Source organism: Archocentrus centrarchus, chromosome 18 (assembly GCF_007364275.1).
Source record: "Archocentrus centrarchus isolate MPI-CPG fArcCen1 chromosome 18, fArcCen1, whole genome shotgun sequence".
Lineage (NCBI taxonomy): Eukaryota > Metazoa > Chordata > Actinopteri > Cichliformes > Cichlidae > Archocentrus > Archocentrus centrarchus.
The window spans coordinates 9251792-9275972 of record NC_044363.1 but is presented as its reverse complement, the minus strand read 5'-3'; the positions used below and the strand labels follow the sequence as shown (position 1 = coordinate 9275972).

The window sequence follows — 24181 nt, the reverse complement described above, 5'->3', positions numbered from 1 at the left end:
TTATTTACAGTGCAAATGTGAAATGTGCGAAACTAAGGAGGCCCAGGGAAACAGGGGTGAAACGGCAGGTGGGAGCGGTTGGAGTGGATCGAGGTGCTGCAGGAAATCCAAGGAGAAGGGGGGGCCAGGCAGGTGAGTGAGCGAGCAGGTGAGTCCAAAAAACCAGCAGCGGGTACGGCGTGGAATGGCGTGGTGAACAGAGAGCAGGATTCAACACGGGGATCTGAGGGAGACGAAAACGGAGAGCAGGTAAGTCACAAAATATACACGATAGAGTCACAGGAAGGAGCCGACACTAACTTAGAGGTAGTCAATGATCCAGCGAGGAGTGAAGGTCTGCTGGCAGCTTAAAAGGACCTCCTGATGGCTTGATCAGCTGCAGGTGTGGTGACGCAATGCCTGGCGTCTCAGCCCCAGAGAGGCGGAGACACCGGAAACCTTCGCCGTGGTCTGCAGGACAAACACGCATGTACACAGACGAACACAGAAACCTCCCTAGGTTATGACAGCTCTATTACATTTTTTTCTATATTTTCCCCACTTACTGGAGGTCGTTCTTGCACTGCCTCCTCACTCTGGGCTGTTATGAGTGTTTGTTTGGGTGTGCGCCCGGTCAACTTGTGCAGGAGCGATAAACAGGAAACGGGGGCTTGGAAGGGACAAACTACCTACCATTCGTCTTTTGCTTTATTATGGGACGCCGAGAGATAATCAATGAGTTTCACTCTGAAAGAAAGTCAAGCCCAAATAAGCAACTCCAGGTTCAAAAACAAGCCCAAAAAACCGCAACCCGCAACTCACGAGATTTGCAAGTGACTTTAGAAAAAAACAAGCCCAAAGTCACTTATAATAAGTGGCAACAATTACCGTAATAACACCAGAGTAATACCCTATGTTGGTTGTGAAGTGCAGTTTCTCAGCTTTCAGAAACTGTTTGAATTTTTCCGATAGGTCGCGTTATTAAGGTAATTCAAAGTTCCTTTGATCAGCCGCCTCAGGCTCTGTGCTAACCAGCTGTATGGCTAGCAGCGGCAATCGCCCAGCAGTATAGGGTTATAATAAGTATGCTGTGTGAGCGTTTCAGATGGCTCTCATTTTGCAAAACTACCGCTGTAAACTGTCGGTCTGTGCATTCAACGGATGCTTTTCGTGCCTCCAGTTTCTTGCTGTGGGGTTTTAATAATGATTCTGGTGAAGGAGTCGCTCTCATGCCTCCGCTAGTGACCACACTCCCCGGCCAATCAGGGGCATGCTGTACTCGGCGTCACATTTTTGTACCGCCTCGGATCGCTTAGAACCTCGGGTAAGTGAGTACGGAAAAAGGACTGGCGAACTGTACCTGATTCTAATGGAGATGCCGTCAAATCACGGCGAGTCGTTCCGTATGGAAACGCGGCTTAATTCTCTTGTCTCTATGTACAATGCAATTCGCTACCTGTTGCTATCTAGTCTAGTGATATGGAAGAGTATTACATGATTATGCTCCCAGTCCCTACTACAGCACAGACACTCGTGGCATATTAGGTGAAACTGGATAATTTCCCACGGCACACCTGACAATCTCCCACGGCACACTAGTGTGCCGCGGCACACTGGTTGAAAAACACTGGACTATGCATGGACCCTGCATGGGCCTCATGTAAGTCAGCCATCTGGGTCTCAATGAACACATATTCAGGGCCGGTTAAAATCTATCTGGGCAAACCCCTGTAGGGCCACCATGGAAACCACAGACAAAACCTTATGGGGCCCATAATGTTTGCCCTTACTTTTCCCATATCGGGCCCACCTATGTGTGCTGGCAGGGAGGTGCCTTGCTCAAAGGAGCATTGGTATTCATACAGTGATGGTCAAAGTCTCCTGGATCTTCAGTCAGGCTGGGGAGACACTTGGGTCCAGCAGCACTGAGATCAATTGCTGTGAAGGATGTGAGTCAGTGAAGGATGTGAGTTGAGTTCATGTATAGAGCACATTTCCAAAATAAAGTATTGTATTAGGAGTGTCACAGCTGGGTGCGGGCAAGACAGGGAGGACCCAGTGCAGGATACGGCAAGAGCAGGGTTAGAGAGAAGATTTATTGATAATAATTTCAATTAAAGCTGCAAGCAGCGTCTGTCGGCCCTCGCAGCTCAGCGCCGCTCGGCCTTGTGGTGACCGCGGGAGCTCTGGCACTGCCGCCCTGTCGCTGTCGTCGACCCTCGCGCGCAGTTCCGTAACCGTCCACTAGGGCTGGTGGTGTCATCAAAGTGCCACACCTATGTCTCAAGCAGTGCTCTCTGATGATGCACAAAAAATGTGGTGCAGATCGGATGATGTATGAGGGAGATATAGCTGTTGGAATAATGTAGGGGGCGCACTAGAGTAAAATGCCAATGTAATCCTATTGGGCTCTTTAGTGGTTAACAAAGGTCATTCATATCCAGTTTGGCGCGAATCGGATGATGCATGTGTATTTTAGAGACAACCGTATGCAAAAGGCGGGGGATTGATATTCGCCATTCTACCACATGCTCCAGCCACCAGCCAGTGTTGAAAGAAGGACTCAGCATGTTGTTGGTCTGTAATCAGACATGAGTTTAAATCTTTATGAATGAAAGAGGAAATAGGAAGCTATCCATCAGTAAAAGAGGTCACTTGCTATTGGAAGAGGGCGTGGCTAAAGTGATGTCACAAACAGACCATACCATTAAGGTATGACCTTGTATGTGGAAGTTATTCCACCCTGATGTTTTACGGCGAATGATCAGAGTTTGAGTTTTGGCCACGCCCACATACTTTGATGCAGAAAAAAGCTTTTGATAACTTTTGATCTTCAATGCCTCAAGACTGTGTTGAGCGATCCTGAAGTGTGTATGTCAAAAGCTGTAGGAGGAGACTGCGCAGACACAACGTGTGTAAAAAACACAAAATGGCACCTTTGATCCAAAATGGCCGACTTCCTGTTGGGTTTGGACCATGGCTCCAAGAGACTTTTTTGTAGGTCCTGACAAGTTACACACGTGTAGCAAATTACATATTTGTCAGTCAAAGTATGGCTTGGGGCTGATTTTGTAAAGATTTCTAGGGGGCGCTGTAGAGTAATGAGGCCACGCCCACAATATATTGTGGTGGATTCCTGTTGGGGGTTGGATAAAGATCGATCACAGCGAGTTTGGTGCCAAACGTACGGTAACGGCGTGACGTCTGACTTGGCCACGCCTCCACGACCACACGCTCCAGCGAAAACTCTTGGTGTTGGAGGCCAAGTTACACCAACATGTCTTCTGTCACTGAACACACTGTCATGTTGATGAGGTCACAGGGGTCAGATAGGGACCCTTAAAAGTAAAACATTACACTTCCTGTTCCCAGAGGGCGTGGCTTATATGATGTCATGATTTGATGATTGTGTATTGTAGGGGACCGGATGTGGATAATTCTCAGAAGGTTTGGTGCCTCAGTGAGTTTTCGTGTAGGAGATATACGAGTTTCGTGTTTCATGGCGAAAGGTCAAACTTTGAGGTCTGGCCACGCCCCTTCAACATACTCGAAAACTCACCGTTTTGATAACTTTGATTCCCCCATGCCTCAAGAGCATACAGACCAAGTTTGAGACTGATCGGTCAAATCCCAAGGAGGAGATTGATCAAATGCGAAGGCTGGAAATCGCCAAAATGGGGTCAAAATTGGACTTTCAATCCAAGATGGCCGACTTCCTGTTTGGTGTAGAGCATCGGTTCAAGAGAGTTTTCTGTAGGTCTTGGGGAGTTGTACAAGTGTACCGAATTTCACACTTGTACGATAAAGTAAGGTCAATGCGGAGGGTATTTTGAAAGTTGTAAGGTGGCGCCGTTGAGCCATTTCTTTTGCGATATTTTCGAAGAATTTAAAATACGTAAATTTCACACAGTCCCGATGCAGCCGCCAAGTTTGGTGACTTTTCATATATGCTTCCAAAAAGCCAATTCATTTGACGGAAGAATAATAATAAGAAACAGTACGATTACAATAGGCCTTCGCAGCGCTTTCGCTGCTCGGGCTTAATAAATACAAAACAGCAAACTAGGAACTTGAAACTCGAAAACTAGAAGACAAACCACACAGCGAAAAACTGACGAGCATTCGAACACCCAGCTAAACAACACTGAGACTTAAATACACAGATGGAATGAGGGGGAGTGGAAAACACAAAACACAAAAGACAGGGAACACTGGACTACCAAAATAAAGCAGGAAGTACTAAACATAACAGACACAGACCTAACACAGAAAACTTGACAAAGGCAACATTACACAACGAAACAACAAAGGAAACCAAACCGCACACTCAAACAACAAACAGAGAAACCAAAAGAAACACTAAGAAACAACCTGAAGAGTACAACAAAAGAAACTTAAAACTCTGGGCCACTGGCCCAGGACCATGACAAGGAGAACACTAAAACAATTAACTAAGTTCAAATAAAGCTCAAATTAATGATGAAGAGCTCTTGAATCAAAGTAGACTCTGATCAAGTGAAGCAGTGGTTCTTGGATTTAAATGTGGCTGATGAGGAGGTAGTTGTGTGATCTTTTTTTTTTTCCTCACACTGACCCATTTTGTTTGAAGCATTTCAGTGTGCAAAAGATCAAATTCAGTGGATTTTTTCCAGCTTATAAAAAAAGTTCTCAGGTGTTTTCAATGTGATTATAAAGAGCTGTGTTCACTGGAAAAAAACTTCCAGCCTTGTTTGAACTAATTTGTGTAACATTTTCTGTAACTGTTTCTCTGCAGTCATTTTTGGAATTGCTGCAAATGATTACTTGCAGTCAGAGCCAGTTTAAAGCTTTCTTTTAAAATATAGAATAGAATAGAATAGAATAGAATAGAATGCCTTTATTGTCATTATACAGGATGTACAATGAGATTGGAGGGCCACTCCTGTTCAGTGCCATGTAACAGAAAATCAAACTCTCTAAAATAAAAATGTTATAAAAATATTATAATCTAGTATAATCAATATAATGGATATGGACTCTTTGTGTAGCACCAGCTTTAATATTTGTTTATTTTTTAATTCAGCTTTAGCTGCGGCTGCTGTCGACTGTTGGAGGATCTGCTTGGAAAACATCATCCACTGGAACGATGATGAAGCTGTTTGGTAGGACTTAAAGGACCTGACTGTAGGAGCGCAGACCTCTGGGACCACATTCAATGAGCTCTGAATGTTTTTGTTCTCTCATTAATGTCACACAGAAACTGAGCTAGAAACAGATTACATGAATGCCTCAGAGACCTCCTACATTGTGTTAATGAACTGCTGCACTTTGCTCCAGTTCATGAAAGAAAAACTGGAACTTTGTGTCATTTAAAGCTCCAAACAAAATGACAGAAATCTGGCCTTTAGTTTTTGAATTAAAATGCTGTAAATCAGAGGACGCTTCACTCCAACTCTTTCTTATTTCTGCTCTGCCCTGCGGCCTCCTGTCTTTCTATTCAGTTAAACTCAAACACACCGTTTGGGGTGTGAGCTGCAGCATTCTGAGTGTGCCTGTGTCAGTGCCTTTGATTCCTGGTAACAAGGAAATGATGTCCACAGAGCTTCCTGATTGGCAGAGCTGACCTTGGAATTTTCAGTTATTTTCACAAAAATAACTTATTGCTTAACTCAAAGTTATGGATGGTGTTTTTTTTTTTTCCATTGGCAGAAACAAATGCCATGCTTCAGGCATTTGCATGTTGTGTTGTTTATTACTTTTACACTTTGATATCAAAAGTTTTTTACACTGATTTTGAATTTTTTTTTTCTTTGTCTCATAATTATTTTCCCTTATATTTATAGTTTTTATTGGTCCTTAACATGTAAATTCACCTTTTTGCTTTTGCTTGTCTGCAGAAATTCTTTGTACTCCTTGTTGTGCGGCTATAATTGATGGAATGATATATTTTATTTATTTCAATCTCTCTGCCTCTTTACTCTGTTGTTGTTGCACCAAATGAAGGTTCTGTGTGTTTGTGGTGTAATTCATTTGAAACTCCACTTCCTGGAGCCCACCCAAATTTAGGTAGTGGACAAACATGTTTTTACTATTTGTGGCTGCGTTGTGGCCTTTCAGTGGTATTAAGAGTCATTTACCTCTATGTACCTCCTCCTCTTTCCACTACAAGCTCAAACATGCCCAGCAAACATGGCTGAAACCCAGAACCACACATCTATTTAGTCTGGTTTTGTTTTACAGTCGGTTCTAAAACACATCTACTGATGCACCTGAACACATCATCAGTGATGTATCCTGGGGTCATCGGGTGTTTCAGGTCTTCCAACATCATACACCCTCTCCCAGGCGACCCGACCACAGTTGATCAGACTGCAGCCTGTGTTCAGGTAGTAACCACTTGTCCCCATGGACCATCTCTTCATATACAGAGCCATCTCGAGGCTTTCTCAGCTGCTTTGGTGATGTTCTTGAAGGTAATGCCCAGTGTATTGAGTGCTCTGTGCACTGAGTGCCCCACAAAACCTCTGTAGTCAACTTCAATGGGCATACACCTCGCCTTCCAGCCCTGCTAAAGACAGCTTATCACCAACTGAACATATTTAGACCACTTGCGTTCATGCGCCTCTCCCAGGCGATCCTCCCACAGAACTGTCGGTTCCATGATGATGATATTCTTGGTAAACTCTGAGACCAAAAGGATATTCGGTCTCAGAGTGGTGCTGACAATATGCTGTGGAAATCGCAGCTATTTCTCTAGGTCCACTGAGAGCATCCAGTCCTAAGCTGTTGATAGGATGCCTGTTGCCATGTTCTTGCGCACATCTCTGGGTTTCTCTCCTGCCTTTACAAAGGCCATTGAGCTGGTGGTGTTGCACACTCGGCTGCAGCTGCTGATCCCCTTGCTGATGGCTTCTCCAACTGGTTTCAGCACTTGTTTATGGCGCCAGGTGTAACAGCCCTGGCAGAGTGGTGTTGGACAGGAGCTCAAGATGTGCTATATCAAGCCTCTTGCTGGACACAGCGGGCAATTTGGTGTCTCCATCTTGCTCCAGGTGAAGAGGTTAGCTGGTATGGGCAGCACGTCATGCACTGCCTGGACCGGGAAGGTGATGCATTGTGGCTCAGCATGCCAGAGTTCAAGTTACTTTACAATTCATGGCTTGCTTTCACCTCAGCCAAGCCCCCTGCTATCTCAAACTGGTTGCTCTACTTGATCTTACTTCCTCCAACGCTGCCCTCACCTCCTCCTAGATCTGTCTTTGTTTCTCCTTCCCCCTGCTCTTCTTTCATCTAAATGTCCATGAAAGGCCCAATCCTGCTCTTCCCTGAGCCAACACACCCACCATATCTTTGTGGTGCAGTCACGACTCAGCATTCAGTGCTGCAGCCTGGGCACACCGCTTCCTTCCTGTCCTCACCACCACTCCTGCTCGGGCCACGTTCAGTTCTCTAGAATCCCTGTACATCAGCACCTCCCTTGTCCATGTGAACTTGAACTCTTCTTCCAAAGACTTCAGGGGAAACTGAAGCTTTGTGCTGTTTCCATAGATGTTGCTGAGACTTTATGGCAGTCCCAACCATCTCCTGAGGCAGCTGCTGACCTTCCTCTCCAAGGTCCCCATGATGGAAATTGGGACTTTGTAGATTACAAGTGGCCATAATATCCTTGGCAAAATACCATGCTGGTATATCTGCGCTTTAAATTTGCCTGGAAGCCCCAACCAGTTAACTGCCCTTAGCCAGCCGTCCAATTCCTGGTAGGTTGCCTGCACAGATGCAGTGTCCCTGAGGCTGCTGTTGAACATCTTTCCCAAGCTCTTCACTGGCTTCTGAGAGATGGTTGGGTTCTGTGACCCTTCAATGTTAAAACAGAACTTGTCTGTGACCCTTCCTTTCTTCAACACCAATGATCTGGATTTGGCTTGCTTGAAGCTCGTCCGTGCCCACAGGATAAGCCTCTCCAGGCGTTGCAGGATCCATCTGCATCCTGGCACAGACTCCGTGGTGACTGTCGGGTTGTCCATACAGGCCCTAATTGGTGGCGGGCAGATCCATGTTTCGGTCCAAGGACCCCGACACTCTGGTTCTGCTGACTTGACAATCATGTTCATTGCTAGAGTGAAAAAGGTTACTGAGATGGTGCAATCTGTGATAATCCCAACCTCTAGCTTGTTCCATTCTGATGTTACTGCTCCTGCTGAAGCTTTTGTCCTAAACTGGTTGTAATAATCCAGGATCAACTCTGTAACATTGTGCAGCACATGATATTTGGTCATGGTGTACTGGACCAATTTGTGGGGGAATAGAGCCATATCCATTGGCTAGCACAGTACTGTACAGTCTCCCCTATTCTCACTGGCTTCCCGGATGAGCTGAGTCACCGCTCCAGTATGTTTGAGACACCCTGGCACACCAGAGATCCCTCCCTTTTGCACAGCTGTGTCTATATTAGGGATGGCACGATACCACTTTTTTATGTCCGATACCGATACCAATATTTTACATTTAGCTATCGGCCGATACCGATATAAATCCAATATTTAAAATTGATCCAGGCATTTAAAAACATTAAAAAAAAAGAAAAAAGAAGAAGTCAACAGTCTCTCACACAACAAAATCAAAGTCTTTTAGTTGTCCCACATACAAGACTAAGGACCAGGGCGGGCAGAGCTTTTTAGGCAGTGGCACCAAAGCTCTGGAACTGTTTACCACTCCAGCTCCATTTAGCTGACTCTGTGGCATCATTTAAAAAATAGTTGAAAACTTTTCTGTTTAACCAGGCTTTCTGGTTTCTGACTTTATTTTTATTCTTTTTCTTTTAATATGGTAATGTTATGTTTTTAACATAGTGTTTTCTGGGGGTGGTGGTGGTAGGGGGGGTGATATTGTGTTTTAATTATTGTACAGCGCTTTTCTGTCTGTGAAAAACGCTATGTAAATAAACTTTGACAACCGAAAATGGTTGTCAAAATTATATAAATTATTACTAAAAACTGATGATTCAGTCTACCTCCCAATAGCAAATTGGGAGCGTTTTCTTTCTGTCAACCTGGATCAAAACTTTTTCTTCAGCTCCTCAGCGAAGGCGGACACACTTTTCTTCTCTTCCCAGCCCTTCCTTTCTATCCTGCTTTGCTGCTTTGCTAATTAGAGCCTCTCTTCACAAAACTTCCAAACTACAATTTATAATTATGGATCTGGTCAGCTGGTCTCTCAATGCCATTATTTTGATCAAATTTTCACCATGAGGAGTTTGGGGAAAGGAGAACCCTATTCTTCTTATCCAATTGACATTCCCGGCTGGCTACGTTATGGATTCCTGTGTGGTGTGGAAGATGACGTGCCTGGCCGCACTGTTGATGGAGGACACACACATTTGGCTTATTGACACTAGGGTTTCTCCGAATTGGACCTGGAGACACCTGGCTTGTCCTTACAATTCAGGAAGTCTGGGCAGCTGTTGGGCTGTGGTAAGGCTGCTTATGACGGGTTATGCAGAAAGGTACAGAGTCAAATTCAGACTCAGTATATCTGGAGCTGATTGGAGGGATTAGATCTTGGAGAGGTACCTGTTTCTGCACAGAGAAGGATTGAACAAGAGGACTCGGATGATTGGATTGGATTTTCTTTGCCACTTAGAGGTACCAGAGAGACTAAAGGCTGTCAACAAATTAATCAGTACGGCTTTGGACTGCCACTTATCTCAGTTTTTCTCCTGGATGCTTTATAAACAGATGCTCTACGCCCCCACCATCCTGTCTTCTTCTGATCTGTGTTGGACTGATCTCCCTTGTCCTAGCTGCTGATGAACATTTTTCCACCTCTTATCAGAACTGTTAGCCGAGGAGGGGAGTTGACTCAAATACAAATACAAATCCGATATTTAAAAAAAACAAAAACAAAAACAAAAAAAAACAGTTGATTTCAAATGGCTGGTTACATTTTACATAAGTCAGCAGTCTCTCACACAACAAAATCCAAATCTTTTAGCTGTCACACATACAAAACTAAGGACCAGAGGGGGGCACAGCTTTTCAGGCAGTGGTGCCAAAGCTCTGGAACTGTTTACCACTCCAGCTCCATTTAGCTGACTCAAACAGTTGAAAATGTTTCTGTTTAACCAGCCTTTCTGTTGACTTTATTTTTATTCTTTTTCTTTTAATATGGTAATGTTAATATGTTTTTAACATGGTGTTTTATCTGGTTTTTTTGATATTGTGTTTTAATTATTGTACAGTGCTGTGTGACTTTTTGTCTGTGAAAGGCACTAAATAAATAAACTTCACTTACTTACAACAATCGCTCTATCACCTGAATCCTGTTGCTCCTATGTGAGAAGGTGATGCATTGGCTTATGGCATGTTGCAAATTTCAGTATTCTTGAGTATTGAATTGAGTATTCTATCAATTATACCATCAATTACCAGAGTAACTAGATAAGAAATACTTTTTTTCAAATTAACAGTTCATCTGCATATTTTAACTTCCGTACTGCAGTTTTCCCTGTGTGAAATAAACAGGGTGGATGAAGCTGCTACAAAGTTTTCTTTTCTTAATTTACTGATCAGGTGGCTGATAAAGGACCTCCAGCTGTTTCCCAGTAAAGGTTTAATGGTACTATTCTATTCTATTCGAGCTCACCTGCTCCGCCTCTTTGCACTTGTGCAGACAGACTGCACGTAAATCAACTGACTGCTGCTGTTGCGTCATCAGTGTTTATGTTGAAAAACTGGGGGCTGCGCAATCTTGTAATGCTTTATATACACAAGCATTCTCCTAAATACGTTTCTACTGCAGGTCTATATTTAATCACTAATCAGGGATTAACGTATAAAAAATATTTTGACGGGAAGGGGTCCTTCCGGTACCGGATGCGGCGCTCGCTAGCAGTATGTCCGGGAGCTGAAGTAGAGAAAAAAATAACAGCTGATTCTTAGCACAGCGAGCACAACACACGAACACGACAGAGAGCGGTGGAGGTGTGGAAAAACATGTCAGCGATGATCGCTCAGTGTCAAACGGAATCCGTCGCAGCGATGGAGAATTGAGGGGGTTATTTCCTGATCCCCACTCCATTCCGGTAGATGGCGGTAATGCAGCTTTAAGCTGGTTTGGTCAACGGCAAACCCACAAGAAGAAGAAGACGATGGAGCACTGGAATACAGCTAATGTGGGTCGGATCGGATCGATTGCATTTTATATTTCTTTCCGATATCCGATCCAGTAATTTAGGCCAGAATCGGACCGATACTGAATATCGGATCGGCGCATCCCTAATAGTTATCTTGAAAAAGTAATCCGATTACTGATTACAGACTACTCTTTTAAAAAGTAATGTAGTTACTTTACTGATTACTTAATTTTAGAAGTAACTAAGTTAGATTACAAGTTACTTTATTAGTTACTTTCAACAGCTGCCAGTGTTGTGCCAAAAAGTGATCGTCCGTCATGAAGTGATTCAGATGTTTCTGTGTGCTTTTATTTGTAATGTGTTTGCTTATATTGGTAAACAGAGTGCAGTCAACATGATTTATGAAGGCCTTATTTAAAAAATGGAGAAAAAACCTGTTTTTCAACAATCTTTAAGAGTCTGAGTTATTGTACCTTCATTATAATCAATCCAGTGCTTTTTGGCCACTTCAAATATCTTTATAGATCTGTGATGTTATATTTGTTGTGATTTCTGCAGCTTTCTGAGCCAGATTTTTGTTTAAACAGACCTGTTTAATGCCAATAACAGTTTTTAACCTAGATAAAAAAAAATATTTTTATATATAAAGTCACTTTGCCAAAAACTGAGTGCAGCTTCTACCTTGTGATAGGAATGCTGTTTCTCACTCAAAATGACCTGATATCATTCATGAGAGATATTTTAGACGTTTTACAGATTATAGGTCAACAAGTCATTTACAGCCATTTAAATACAGGTGATCATTTTATGACAAATACTGAAAAATCACTTTTTGTCACAACACCAGCAGCACCCCCTGCTGCCTCATAAAAATTCAATTCAGTTCAATTCAATTCAATTCAATTCAAGTCAGTTCAATTTTATTTATATAGCGCCAAATCATAGCAAAAAGTCACCTTAAGGCGCTTTATATTGTGGGTAAAGACCCTACAATAATACAAAGAAAACCCAACAGTCAAAATGACCCCCTATGAGCAGCACTTGGTGATAGTGGGAAGGAAAAACTCCCTTTTAACAGGAAGAAACCTCCAGCAGAACCAGGCTCAGGGAGGGGCAGTCATCTGCTGTGTACGGTTGGGCTGAGGGGAGAGAAAAAAAGACATGCTGTGGAAGAGAACCGGAGATTAATCACAATTAATGATTAAATGCAGAGTGGAGTATAAACAAAGTAAATAAGGTGAATGAAAAGAAACAGTGCATTATGGGAACCCCCAGCAGCCTAGGCCTATAGCAGCATAACTAAGGGCTGGTTCAGGGTCACCTGATCCAGCCCTAACTATGAGCTTGATCAAAAAGGAAAGTTTTAAGCCTAATCTTAAAAATAGAGAGGGTGTCTGTCTCCTGAATCCAAGCTGGGAGCTGGTTCCACAGAAGAGGCGCCTGAAAGCTGAAGGCTCTGCCTCCCATTCTACTCTTAAGTATCCGAGGAACCACAAGTAAGCCAGCAGTCTGAGAGTGAAGTGCTCTGTTGGGGTGATATGGTACTATGAGGTCTTTGAGATAAGATGGGGCCTGATTATTCAAGACCTTGTAGGTGAGGAGAAGGATTTTAAATTCTATTCTAGATTTAACAGGGAGCCAATGAAGAGAAGCCAATATGGGAGAAATCTGCTCTCTCTTTCTAGTCCCTGTCAGTACTCTAGCTGCAGCATTTTGGATCAGCTGAAGGCTTTTCAGGGAGCTTTTAGGACAGTCTGATTATAATGAATTACAATAGTCCACCCTAGAAGTAATAAATGCATGCATTAAAAATGACAACTAGGAAACGAGAGCAAGTCAGCCGTGTTTAAGGGCAGCATTTCCTCTACTACATACTGTCTGACCAACTTCTTCAGCTCTCCCCCTCTTACTGGTTTTGTACCGAAGTCCAGCTTTTTTTGTTTGGGTGCTGGGGGGTCTCCTGCATTAGCCACAGCTCTGCTTCACCACCTGGTGGAACTCGCTCTGTAAGTTTGACTGTGCCGTGCTGCAACTCAATGTTTCTTCAGTTTTGACGTAGTGTTTTTGAAGCTAGATAGCACTTCTCACCAGCACAGAGTGCACAACTAACCTTGATATTGTCATCTTTAGGTGACACAGACTCACAATAGTACCTGTATTTCAGCTCTAAAACGTGCATCGCTCTCCTCCCTCCACTGTTTAAGTTCGTGTCGCTGTGCTGTTATTGTGCTCGTGCTGAAAACGGGACTGAATTGTCACAGCGGCCAGACGTCACTCCCCGAGACGCAAGAAGAAAGCAAAACTATATCTTTGTACTGACGAAAATGACAAAAATAGTAACGCAATCACGTGGATAAGTAACTTTAATCTGATTACTGGACTGCAAATAGTGACGCGTTAGATTACTCGTTACTGAGAAAAAGTAGTCAGATTAGAGTAACGCGTTACTAAGTAACTGACATCACTGGCTGTTATATGTTTGGACATATAACAACAATAATTTGGTTCTTAACTGATTCTTGATTCTAAATTTATGTACAATGATTTGACCCTAAATTTGTTCTAAATTCTAGATTTATGTACAGCACTTTGGTCAACTGTTGTGTTAAATTCACTATATAAATAAACTTGACTTGACAGAAATATCTTTAAATATCTTCAAAAGTCCCCAAGTACAACTTATACAATATAAAATTCTACATAAAACGCACTATACTAGACAAAGGCTGTTCCAAATGGGCCTTACACACTCAAACATATGCACCCACTGTACAAGCAATTGAGAGGAGAATTATCTGCATACTCTGTGCTATTGTATACCTGTTCAGAGGTTCTGGCAGAGGATATGTGAAGACCTATCCACATCGTTTAACTGTCGTGTCCCAACTTCCCCAGACTATACATCTTAGGTGATGTCAGTGAATTAGTTATGGAGTCAAATATATCACACATAGTTCTTACCGCCTTGTGCATCGCTAAGAAAACTGTCCTCATGAATTGGAAGTCAAAAAACAAACTCTGTATTACTTAATACAGAAATTTATTAGAAGATCATGTTAGTTTAGCGAGAATGTCTGCTTCCTCTACAAACCAACTGGAGGAATTTGACTGAAGTCCTGTGGCTACCTTCTGGTGATGTCTGTGTGCTCGTCCTGGTTGTTGGTGCTGGGGTGCTGCCTTCCAGTCCTGGATTGTGGGCGGGGTGGTTGGGGTAGCAGGGTGTTGGCCCTTGGCCAAATGGCTGGCCTTCTCTGTGTGGCTCGGTACAAGCCACACATCACATAAAAATTATTTACTTCACATTCTAATGTGTGCAGTGTTATTTAGTGTCATTTTAAGCTGTTTCTGGTGCAGTATATTCAACATATTTTATGTTAAAATTACAAAAAGATTTGTAAACCAACCAACTTCAATGCATTCAGCTTTTATTTCTGCACAAAAAAAAAAAATTCACTCTTCAGGAAACAAAGCCAAAAGCATTCTTATCATACAAGATTCAGACTCTGATTTAAGACATGAGCCACCTTCCGTTTCTGATTCTTGTCTCATACTTCCTTAAGTAGCATTACAGCAATAGCACGATAATGAAGAAGAAAAGAGATTAAAGCCAATATCTGATGCTGATGACACAAAGACATGCCGTCCTGTGTCACTGCTGAGTCCAGGATTCATCACATGTTCTTGGCGCAGACAGAAGGTCTTTGACCGTGGCACTCAAAGTCATCCCAGCACTTTGAATCTGGAAGTACAGAAAAAGAGGAAGTCACTGAATGTGTTGAGCAGTTTATGATCAGATTTATAATTTCTGTGCCACAAAACACTTTTTTTCATATTTAAAACCACCAACTTATTTGATTACCCCCCCACCCCCACCAAAACACAGTATATTATTTTCTGTTAAATGATAGAATATTTTTGAGTTTGAGAGTGTATTTTCTTTCTTCTCTGTGTGGCTCGGGAGTTGGGGTCTGGGGCCTAAGGCCACGCCGGCTCCCGGTGGGTCCCCCCCAGTGCTGGGGTGGTCTCTGCTCTGGGGTGCCTGCATCGTGGGGGGGTGGGGGCATCGTGCGGTGGTTGTGGCGGACGGGGCACCTTGTTTCCAACTGAATCCAGTTTGTCCTGTCTCTTGTTTGTGTCTATTGTTGAGTGAACACACACACACACACACACACACACACACACACACACACACACACACACACACACACACACACATCACTTACGAATGCAGGGTTTTGGAGAGGCCATGTCCAGAGCCACGCGGCCTCTTGCCTCTCCTTTTTAATTGCATTATAGTTGTTATAATTCACAACACATCCTGATACACACAGTACCTTTGGGGACAGGCATGCTACCCAGAGGTTGATGGCACTCACTATTGTCAATGCCCACATTTTATTTGCACTTTAGACTTGGAAGGTTTTTGGGGGGCAGTGTGTGCGAGCACTGATGACCAGCGGTTGGTGCTTGTGACACAACTGTCCGGTCAATTTTAACTGCTGAGTGTGAAACAGTTAAGGGTCCAGGCTAGTGAGGCCGCACACACTGCTGTTTTGTGAGGTCAAAGTGATATTGTGATTAGGCATTGCCATAAACATTTTTGTTCACCAAGGCAGCATATGAGAAGATATATATATTTATAAACACACTAACATTTATATGTATGGTCACACAGCTCATTTGACTTCAGGAGTTTGCTCAAATGCAAACACTCAGCAAACAGGAAGTTCTATGTAAATTTAGGATGATGAAACATTTCTGGCATTTCTTATTCTTTTCTCGTTTTTTTTTAAGCTAGAGAGGTACAAGCCACACATCAGATAAAAATGATTTACTTCACATTGTAATGTGCAGTGTTATTTAGTGTCATATTTTAAGCTCTTTCTGGTGCAGTATATTCTACATATTTTATGTTAAAATTACAAAAAGATTTGTAAACCAACACATGTCAATGCATTCAGCTTTTATTTCTGCACAAAAAAAAAAAAAAAAAAAAAAAACAATTTCACTTTCCAGGAATCAAAGCTAAAAGCATTCTTATCATACAGCACTCAGACTCTTCTTATTAAAGACATGAGCCACCTTCATTTTCCAATTCTTGTCTCATCCTTCCTTAAGTAGCATTACAGCGATAGTACGATAATGAAGAAGAAAAAAGATTAAAGCCAATATTTGATGCTGATGACACAAAGACATGCCGTCCTGTGTCACTGCTGAGTCCAGGATTCATCACATCTTCCTGGCACAGACAGAAGGTCTTTCTTCGTAGCAACTCACGTCATCCCAACACTTTCCACCTGGAAGTACAGAAAAAGAGGAAGTCACCGAATGTGTTGAGCAGTTTATGATCAGGTTTATAATGTCCCTGTCGCAAAACACATTTTTTTTTCATCTTGAAAACCACTAATTGATTTGATTAAAAAAACAAACAAACAAACAAAAAAAAACAGTATCTTATTTTCTGTTAAATGATAGAATATTTTTGTGTTTGAGTGTGTATTTTATTTTATGTTGTATGAGTAGCAACACTTAAACTTGTACCTCCATAATTCATTTGCAAGCAGTGCTGTTGATGGTCATAGTTACTGGGCTCTCCAGGACACCAGTTGGTATATTGGAACATGGTGCCATCGCTCCAAATCCAATGGTTCTCCTGGAGGAGAGAGAGCAGATTACAGTTAGAAGAATATTGGGGTAGTAAGGATGAGACCTGAGGAACACCATAATTAAAATGCCAATAGAAATATCAACTGTTGGATTGCATGTGTTAAATTGCATGTACAGTGAACCCTCGTTTATCGCAGGGGTTACGTTCCAAAAATAATCTGCGATAGGCGAAATCCGCGAAGTAGTCAGCTTTATTTTTTTTACAATTATTATACAGTAATATAGAAGGAAACCAAAGATCAAAACTTGTTTTCATGCCGAACACATTCTGTGCTGGACAGAGACGAGGGACGGAGGAGATTGATTGACAGCCAATCAGGACGCAGAACACGATGCGCGTTCATACACTGTTAAAAAAAAGAAAAAAGAAAAAGCATAAAAAACTGCACTAAAAAAATCCGTGAAACAGCGAGGCCGTGAGAGGTGAAGCACGTTATAACGAGGGTGTACACTGTACACATATTGCACATATAATTAATTGTAAACCTTTTTGTTTTCATTGAATAAAGTACCTGCTGTGCATCAGAGCCACCAATCCAGGTTTCTTTGTACTCATGACTGAAATGCAGTATGAGCCTCTGAAGCTCGTGGTACTCCATGAAGTTGTGCACTGATGCAAGGTGACCTCCCAGGGACATGCAGCTTCTCTACAGTGAAGACGCAAAGAAAACATAATGAAGGTCCCATATCAGCACTATGTGCCAATTAAATTAATTTTTTATGGAAGCAAAATTGAGTGACTAGAAAATCATTGTACACTGGAATTACCTCAGCGAGAGCCCAAGACATTGGTTTCGCAATGTAGTAGAAACAACGCTGATTGAATTCCAACCAACCACCACAACTGAGGGACCTCTTGATCAGGTGAGTCTTTGCTGTGTGTGGTTGATAATATGGAGTCTCCATTCAGTATGTTGAATTTTTATATATATGTGTGTGTATTAAAATATAATAAACATAATATTTTAACAATAATTTAACATTGAAAATATAACGTGAAATATAACAAATTATATCTAAATAGGATAACAAAATACAATAAAATGTAAAACTGATGTGACAATCCACAATAGCAAGACAACATAAAGCATATTAGAATATTAAAAAAAAAAAAAGTGATAAGTACATGAGACATTAACACAAACTGTGGTTGTAACCTTCCTCTATTATCTCTGCAGATGACAGTAGAAGAGTATTAAAGTGAAAATCTGAAAGACACTGACCTGTTTCATTGCTTTCAGCCTTTGTCTCTGGGAGAACTATAAAATTAGAGAAATCATTTAATTGATAATTCAATCCTTTTCTATAATATCATCTGTAGATGGCATAATACTCACCAGCAGATCCAGCCAGAGCCACTATGGTACAAACCAGTGCACACACAGTCAGCATGTTCATGGTTGCAGATGATGAGATGGGAATTAGTGATGCTTCTGTAGGAGACTCGTACAGACTGCAGGTCAGTAAAGAGAAGTCAACTGATTATTAAATGAAGAACGCCTGCCCCTTCCTCCTGATTTGTGACGTCTTTTTTCTATCTTTCTGATAACAACCAAAAATTAGCAGATAACAAAATTACTAAGAATTGTACACCTACGAATGGATAAGGATAAGGAAGATAAGAAGCAGCTAGTTTCTGCTCACCAAATGCACTTGATTAACTGATGATCAGAAAATGTGACTGCTGCTAAAAAAGCAGAGGTTTCTGACACTTTGCTGGTCTGTAGCATTCAAGTGTGTTAAGATAATACCACAGTCACATAACTCCTTATAACAGCTGCTGAGCTCGACAAGTGAGGAGTGATTATTTGGGATTATTTTGCCACCAGAGATACACTTAAATAAAAAGTGAATTCTTTAAACTTTTGCTGGTTAAGGTGTTACTAAAAGCTACTGAATCATGGTGTGTACATAGTTTTTACAGGACTGCACTGAGTGCTGTGAAGTTTTTCTTTCCCACGACTGCCGAAAAAGAAGAGGATCCGATATGGAAGGACAGGCCCTGCATGGCATGTATCACTAGGTGGGCTAGGTGGGTGGGTTCTCTGGCTCTCTGGGGCTCTTGCCCTTTGGCCATGAGTGTGGGGTTATTATTGGGATGTGTGGCCACAGGCCTTCTGAGCTCCTTGTGGGCTGCAGATGGCCCGGGTCCCCTGGGTCTGTGTCTGTTTATTTATGATAAGTTTTTTTTGTTTGTTTTGTTTTTTCCCTACATTAGCAGGTCTGTCCAGGGTCTCTGTGGTCATCGCCTTCATATCAGTAAATGTTAGGGTTAGTAACCCTAAAAGTAACATCCAGAAGGATGTCCTGAGGATCTGGAGTTTGAAGGTTTCTGGGATGCAGTGGTATCTCCCTCTGTGCCTGAGTACTTGTATCCTCAGGTATCATGTTTAGTTCAAGTTTCCTGTTGTACTTTGGATGTTAGTGTTCTTTCATGTCTTGTGTTGGTTTTACTTCTTTGTTTGTAATCTTCATCTGTGCGTAATTCCTCATTCCCTTTCAGTCAGTCTCCAATCAGCCCTCAGTTTATTTACAGCCCTTTCTATAATATGCTGTGTGTTGTGCTCCCTGGTTTTGTCTTTGTGTGTCTTTGTGGTCTGAAGTGTATATACTTACTTGTGCCTTCAGACTGACTCAACATTCAACTTCTTTTAGCATGAGCATCTAGAGGACAATCAGTCACAGAGACAACCATAAACACTCTAGGTGCCTTGCTCAAAGGAGCGTTGGTATTCATACAGTGATGGTCAAAGTCTCCTGGATCTTCAGTCAGGCTGGGGAGACACTCGGGTCCAGCAGCACTGAGATCAATCACTGTGAAGGATGTGAGTCAGTGAAGGATGTGAGTCTGACCTGAACACTGGAGTTGAGTTCATGTATAGAGCACATTTCCAAAATAAAGTATTGCATGAGGAGAACACTAAGTCTAAACAGTAATCTAAGTTCAAGTGCAGATCGAATTAATGATGAACTCTTGAATCAAAGTAGACTCTGATCCAGTGAAGCAGTGGGTCTTGGATTTAAATGTGGCTGATGAGGAGGTAGTTGTGTGATTTTTTTTTTCCTCACACTGACTCATTTTGTCTGAAGCATTTATAATAAAAGTTCTCAGGAGTTTTCCATGTGATTATAAAGAGCTGAGTTCACTGGAAAAAGCCTTCCAGCCTTGTTTGAACTAATAACATTTTCTGTAACTGTTTCCCTGCAGTCATTTTTGGAATTGCTGCAAATGATTACATGCAGTCAGAGCCAGTTTAAAGCTTTCTTTTGAAACATGGACTCTTTGTGTAGCACCAGCGTTAATATTTGTTTATTTTTTAATCCAGCTTTAGCTGCGGCTGCTATCGACTGTTGGAGGATCTGCTTGGAAAACATCATCCACTGGAACCGATGGTGAAGCTGTTTGGTAGGACTCAAAGGACCTGACTGTAGGAGCGCAGACCTCTAAGACCACATTCAATGAGCTCTGAATGTTTTTGTTCTCTCATTAATGTCACACAGAAACTGACCTAGAAGCAGATTACATGAGTGTCTCAGAGACCTCCTACATTGTGTTAATGAACTGCTGCACTTTGCTCCAGTTCATGAAAGAAAAACTGGAAGTTTGTCTTTGTGTCATTTAAAGCTCCAAACAAAATGACAGAAATCTGGGCTTTATTTTTTGAATTAAAACGCTATAAATCAGAGGACACTTCACTCCAACTCTTCCTTATTTCTGCTCTGCCATACAGCCTCCTGTCTTTCTATTCAGTTAAACTCAAACACACCATTTGGGGTGTGAGCTGCAGCATTCTGAGTGTGCCTGTGTCAGTGCCTTCTGATTCCTGATAACAAGAAAATTATGTCCACAGAGCTTCCTGATTGGCAGAGCTGATGATGATGATATTCTTGGTAAACTCTGAGACCAAAAGGATATTCGGTCTCAGAGCGGTGCTGACAATATGCTGTGGAAATCGCAGCTGTTTCTCCAGGTCCACTGAGAGCTTCCAGTCCTAAGCTGTTGATAGGATGCCTGTTGCCATGTTCTTGCGCACATCTCTGGGTTTCTCTCCTGCCTTTACAAAGGCCATTGAGCTGGTGGTGGAGACACTCGGCTGCAGCTGCTAATCCCCTTGCTGATGGCTTCTCCAACTGGTTTCAGCACTTGTTTATGGCGCCAGGTGTAACAGCCCTGGCAGAGTGGTGTTGGACAGGAGCTCAAGATGTGCTATATCAAGCCTCTTGCTGGACACAGCGGGCAATTTGGTGTCTCCGTCTTCCCCCAGGTGAAGAGGTTAGCTGGGATGGGCAGCACGTCATGCACTGCCTGCGCCGGGAAGGTGATGCATTGCGGCTCAGCATGCCAGAGGTCTGTCCAAGTTACTTTCCAATTCATGGCTTGCTTTCACCTCATCCAAGCCCCCTGCTATCTCAAACTGGTTGCTCTACTTGATCTTACTTCCTCCAACGCTGCCCTCACCTCCTCCTAGATCTGTCTTTGTTTCTCCTTCCCCCTGCTCTTCTTTCATCTAAATGTCCATGAAAGGCTCAATCCTGCTCTTCCCTGAGCCAACACACTCACCATATCTATGTGGCGCAGTCACGACTAAGCATTCAGTGCTGCAGCCTGGGCACACCACTTCCTTCCTGTCCTCACCACCACTCCTGCTCAGGCCACCTTCAGGTCTCTAGAATTCCTGTACATCAGCACCTCCCTTGTCCATGTGAACTTTAACTCTTCTTCCAAAGACTTCAGGGGCAACTGAAGTTTGTGCTGTTTGTGCTGGATTTGGCTTGCTTGAAGCTCATCTGTGCAATAAGCCTCTCCAGGCGTTGCAGGATACATCTGCATCCTGGCACAGACTCCGTGGTGACTGTCGGGTTGTCTATACAGTAGAGGGGGGCCGATCGATCCTGATATCGATAATATCGATACCAACGCTGGTATTGATATTGAGTAATACTCGTGTAAAAAGATTGATAGTCAAGCTTTTTTTCTCTCCCGCACGCACTGACTGCTGCACATTCTGATTCATCAAAGTCTACACTCTGTAAGAGTAGCGCCGTGCTGTGTCACACAGCACAGAGCAGCGCACCCCCCCCTTGTCTTTTGTTGTTGCACCGTCACGTGGCTCAGCGGCGCCAGCCAAACAGCCCTGCAGGTAGGCTCAGCCTGGCCCGCCCACTCAATACTCTCCTCGAGTCGACACTTCACAGTACTGGGAGAGACACCGCCGTAGTATCGAAATGTCTGAGAGGAAGAGAAGCGTCGTTTGGCGTTATTTTATTGCAGAAAATGAAACTACAGCATGCTGTATAGTTTGCAACAGGGCTGTTAAATACAGTGGAAACACAACAAACCTCTACAAGCACATGAAAAACCATGCAGCAGAAAATGCGGAGCTGCAGAAACGGAGAGGAGAGACATCCCTCATTCCCTGGCCCCGACAGACCCAGACCCTCGACCCAGAGACAGAAGTCATTGGCAGGAGCCTTTCAGTCTAGCAGCAGAGAATATCCAGGTAGATAAGAGTGGTCATCTTCAGCATCAGTTCATATTAACTTTCAAAGTGCATGTTACTTAAGTCATACGTTACTGGAGCCAACTCAAAAAAAATATAATTAAGACATTGAAATAACCTAGTACATTTATTCCATTGCAAAGTGTTATCTAAGATAAGATAACATTAGATAAAGCTTTAATTATCCCACAACAGGGAATTTTATAGAATTAAAGCAACAGGCAAGTGCACACAGTGCAAACAAAATTACGTAAGGATTGAAAGATATAATATCATGAGAGGTGGACTAGAAAAAACATTATGAACAGAACAATTTAACTCCAAGGAATATTTACACAGCCAAACAAGTATGAAATTTATAGACTGTAAACATAACAGAGGTTAAAAAACCCCCCAAAAACATTAGATTAATGATTTTCTGAAATTGAAACAAATATACTAAATATGGTTGTATTGTTCGACTTTAAAAACCGAATAAGTTTGAAACTGTTTACAGTTTTTGTTGTGGTGTATTGTGGTTTGTCAGCCCTCTACCTCAGGAGATTTTGTTTTTAGTTGTGTTGAGTGATATCTTTTTACACTCTGTTTAAGAAAAAACAGGATTGCACTGAGAGGAAGAAAATTCCTTATTTTTTATTGTTTTTCCTAAGAACAATTCTATTTGAAAAAGAAACAAAGAAAGAAGGAACTAGAAAAGATGTCTAGTGAGGGGAGAATTTTTATTTCATTTTTGTATTGTGGTTTCTCCTTTTCTACCTCAAAGATTTATTTTCCTAATGTTAAGGCAAACTTTGTTTTGTTAGTGTTCCATTATTTCTAAACAAAAATGTTGATTGTGAGAGTAAAGTATTTTGTTGTCACGTACAATGTTTGGCGAAATTCTATCCTAGGTCTTTTGGAGCCTTTGGATCTATGAAGCTTAAATATAAAAAAGTACCGGTATCAGGATCGAGATTGGCGATACTGGGCCTGCATTTACTTGGTATTGGATCGATACCAAAATTCCCAGTATCGATCCACCTCTACCATACAGGCCCTAATTGGTGGCTGGCAGATCCCTGTTTCGATCCAAGGACCCCGACACTCCGGTTCTGCTGACTTGACAATCATGTTCATTGCTAGAGTGAAAAACGTTACTGAGATGGTGCAATCTGTGATAATCCCAATCTCTAGCTTGTGCCATTCTGATGTTACTGCTCCTGCTGAAGCTTTTGTTCTAAACTGGTTGTAATAATCCAGGATCCTCTGGTTCTTGGTATAGGCTGTCCGTGGGGGTTTCTCCTCCTCCACGCCAAACCTCTCCTGAGCAAGTATAATAGTCCTCATTGTCTGCAGCCATCTATCCACATCTCCTCTTGCATCTTATTGATGTCCTCATCAAACTGCTCCCAAACTGTCGCCTTGCAGGACTGATGGCCTCTTGATTTGAACCTTCTCTAGGGAGAAATTTAGCGGGACTGGCTTTGCCACACAGAGGTATCTGGGCACTATGGGGTGCTTCTTGACCCGGCTCCTCCTACGTCTCATCAGATGACCCATCTGTGTGCTGTGGAACGTCATTCCCCTCCAAGCACTTCTTCCTGACCTGGTGAATCTTGAGGCAACAGCTGTTCTTGCAGATTTTCCTGCATTTGAACATTGCGGTCATAGTCATTGCTCCCTTGCCATTGGTCATTGTCATTTGATCCGTCAGGGGGTATTTTTCCATAAGAGTATCTGTAGCTTCTTAATGCGTTCCCTCCTCTATGAGGATGCGGTTTGGGCTAGCAACCCACCACCCCTAGTTGCTGTCTTCCCAAGCTGCCAACTGTAGCTTCAGTTGTCACAAGACTATTCCAAGTTGTCAACCAGTCTGTTCCTGATTGTCACTGGTTTCACCAGACTAACTAGTCATGTTCAACTAAATTCTGCCTCATTTGTTGCC

At 42.5% G+C, this 24181-nt stretch overlaps 2 protein-coding genes across 2 annotated transcripts in view; both read right to left on the bottom strand.

Moving 5' to 3' along the window:
- Positions 1-24181, bottom strand: part of LOC115796710 (type-2 ice-structuring protein-like) — a 73688-nt gene that overhangs the window by 5337 nt on the left and 44170 nt on the right. The gene's annotated exons all lie outside the window — the stretch shown is intronic.
- LOC115796711 (type-2 ice-structuring protein-like) lies at positions 16152-18467 on the bottom strand. The gene is made up of 7 exons (XM_030753098.1): positions 18401-18467; positions 18094-18209; positions 17980-18015; positions 17525-17631; positions 17269-17403; positions 16631-16742; positions 16152-16386 (listed from the first exon to the last, which is right to left on the bottom strand). The coding sequence occupies exons 2-7, from the start codon at positions 18152-18154 to the stop codon at positions 16319-16321; spliced, it is 519 nt and encodes a 172-aa protein (XP_030608958.1). The 5' UTR covers positions 18155-18209; positions 18401-18467; the 3' UTR covers positions 16152-16318.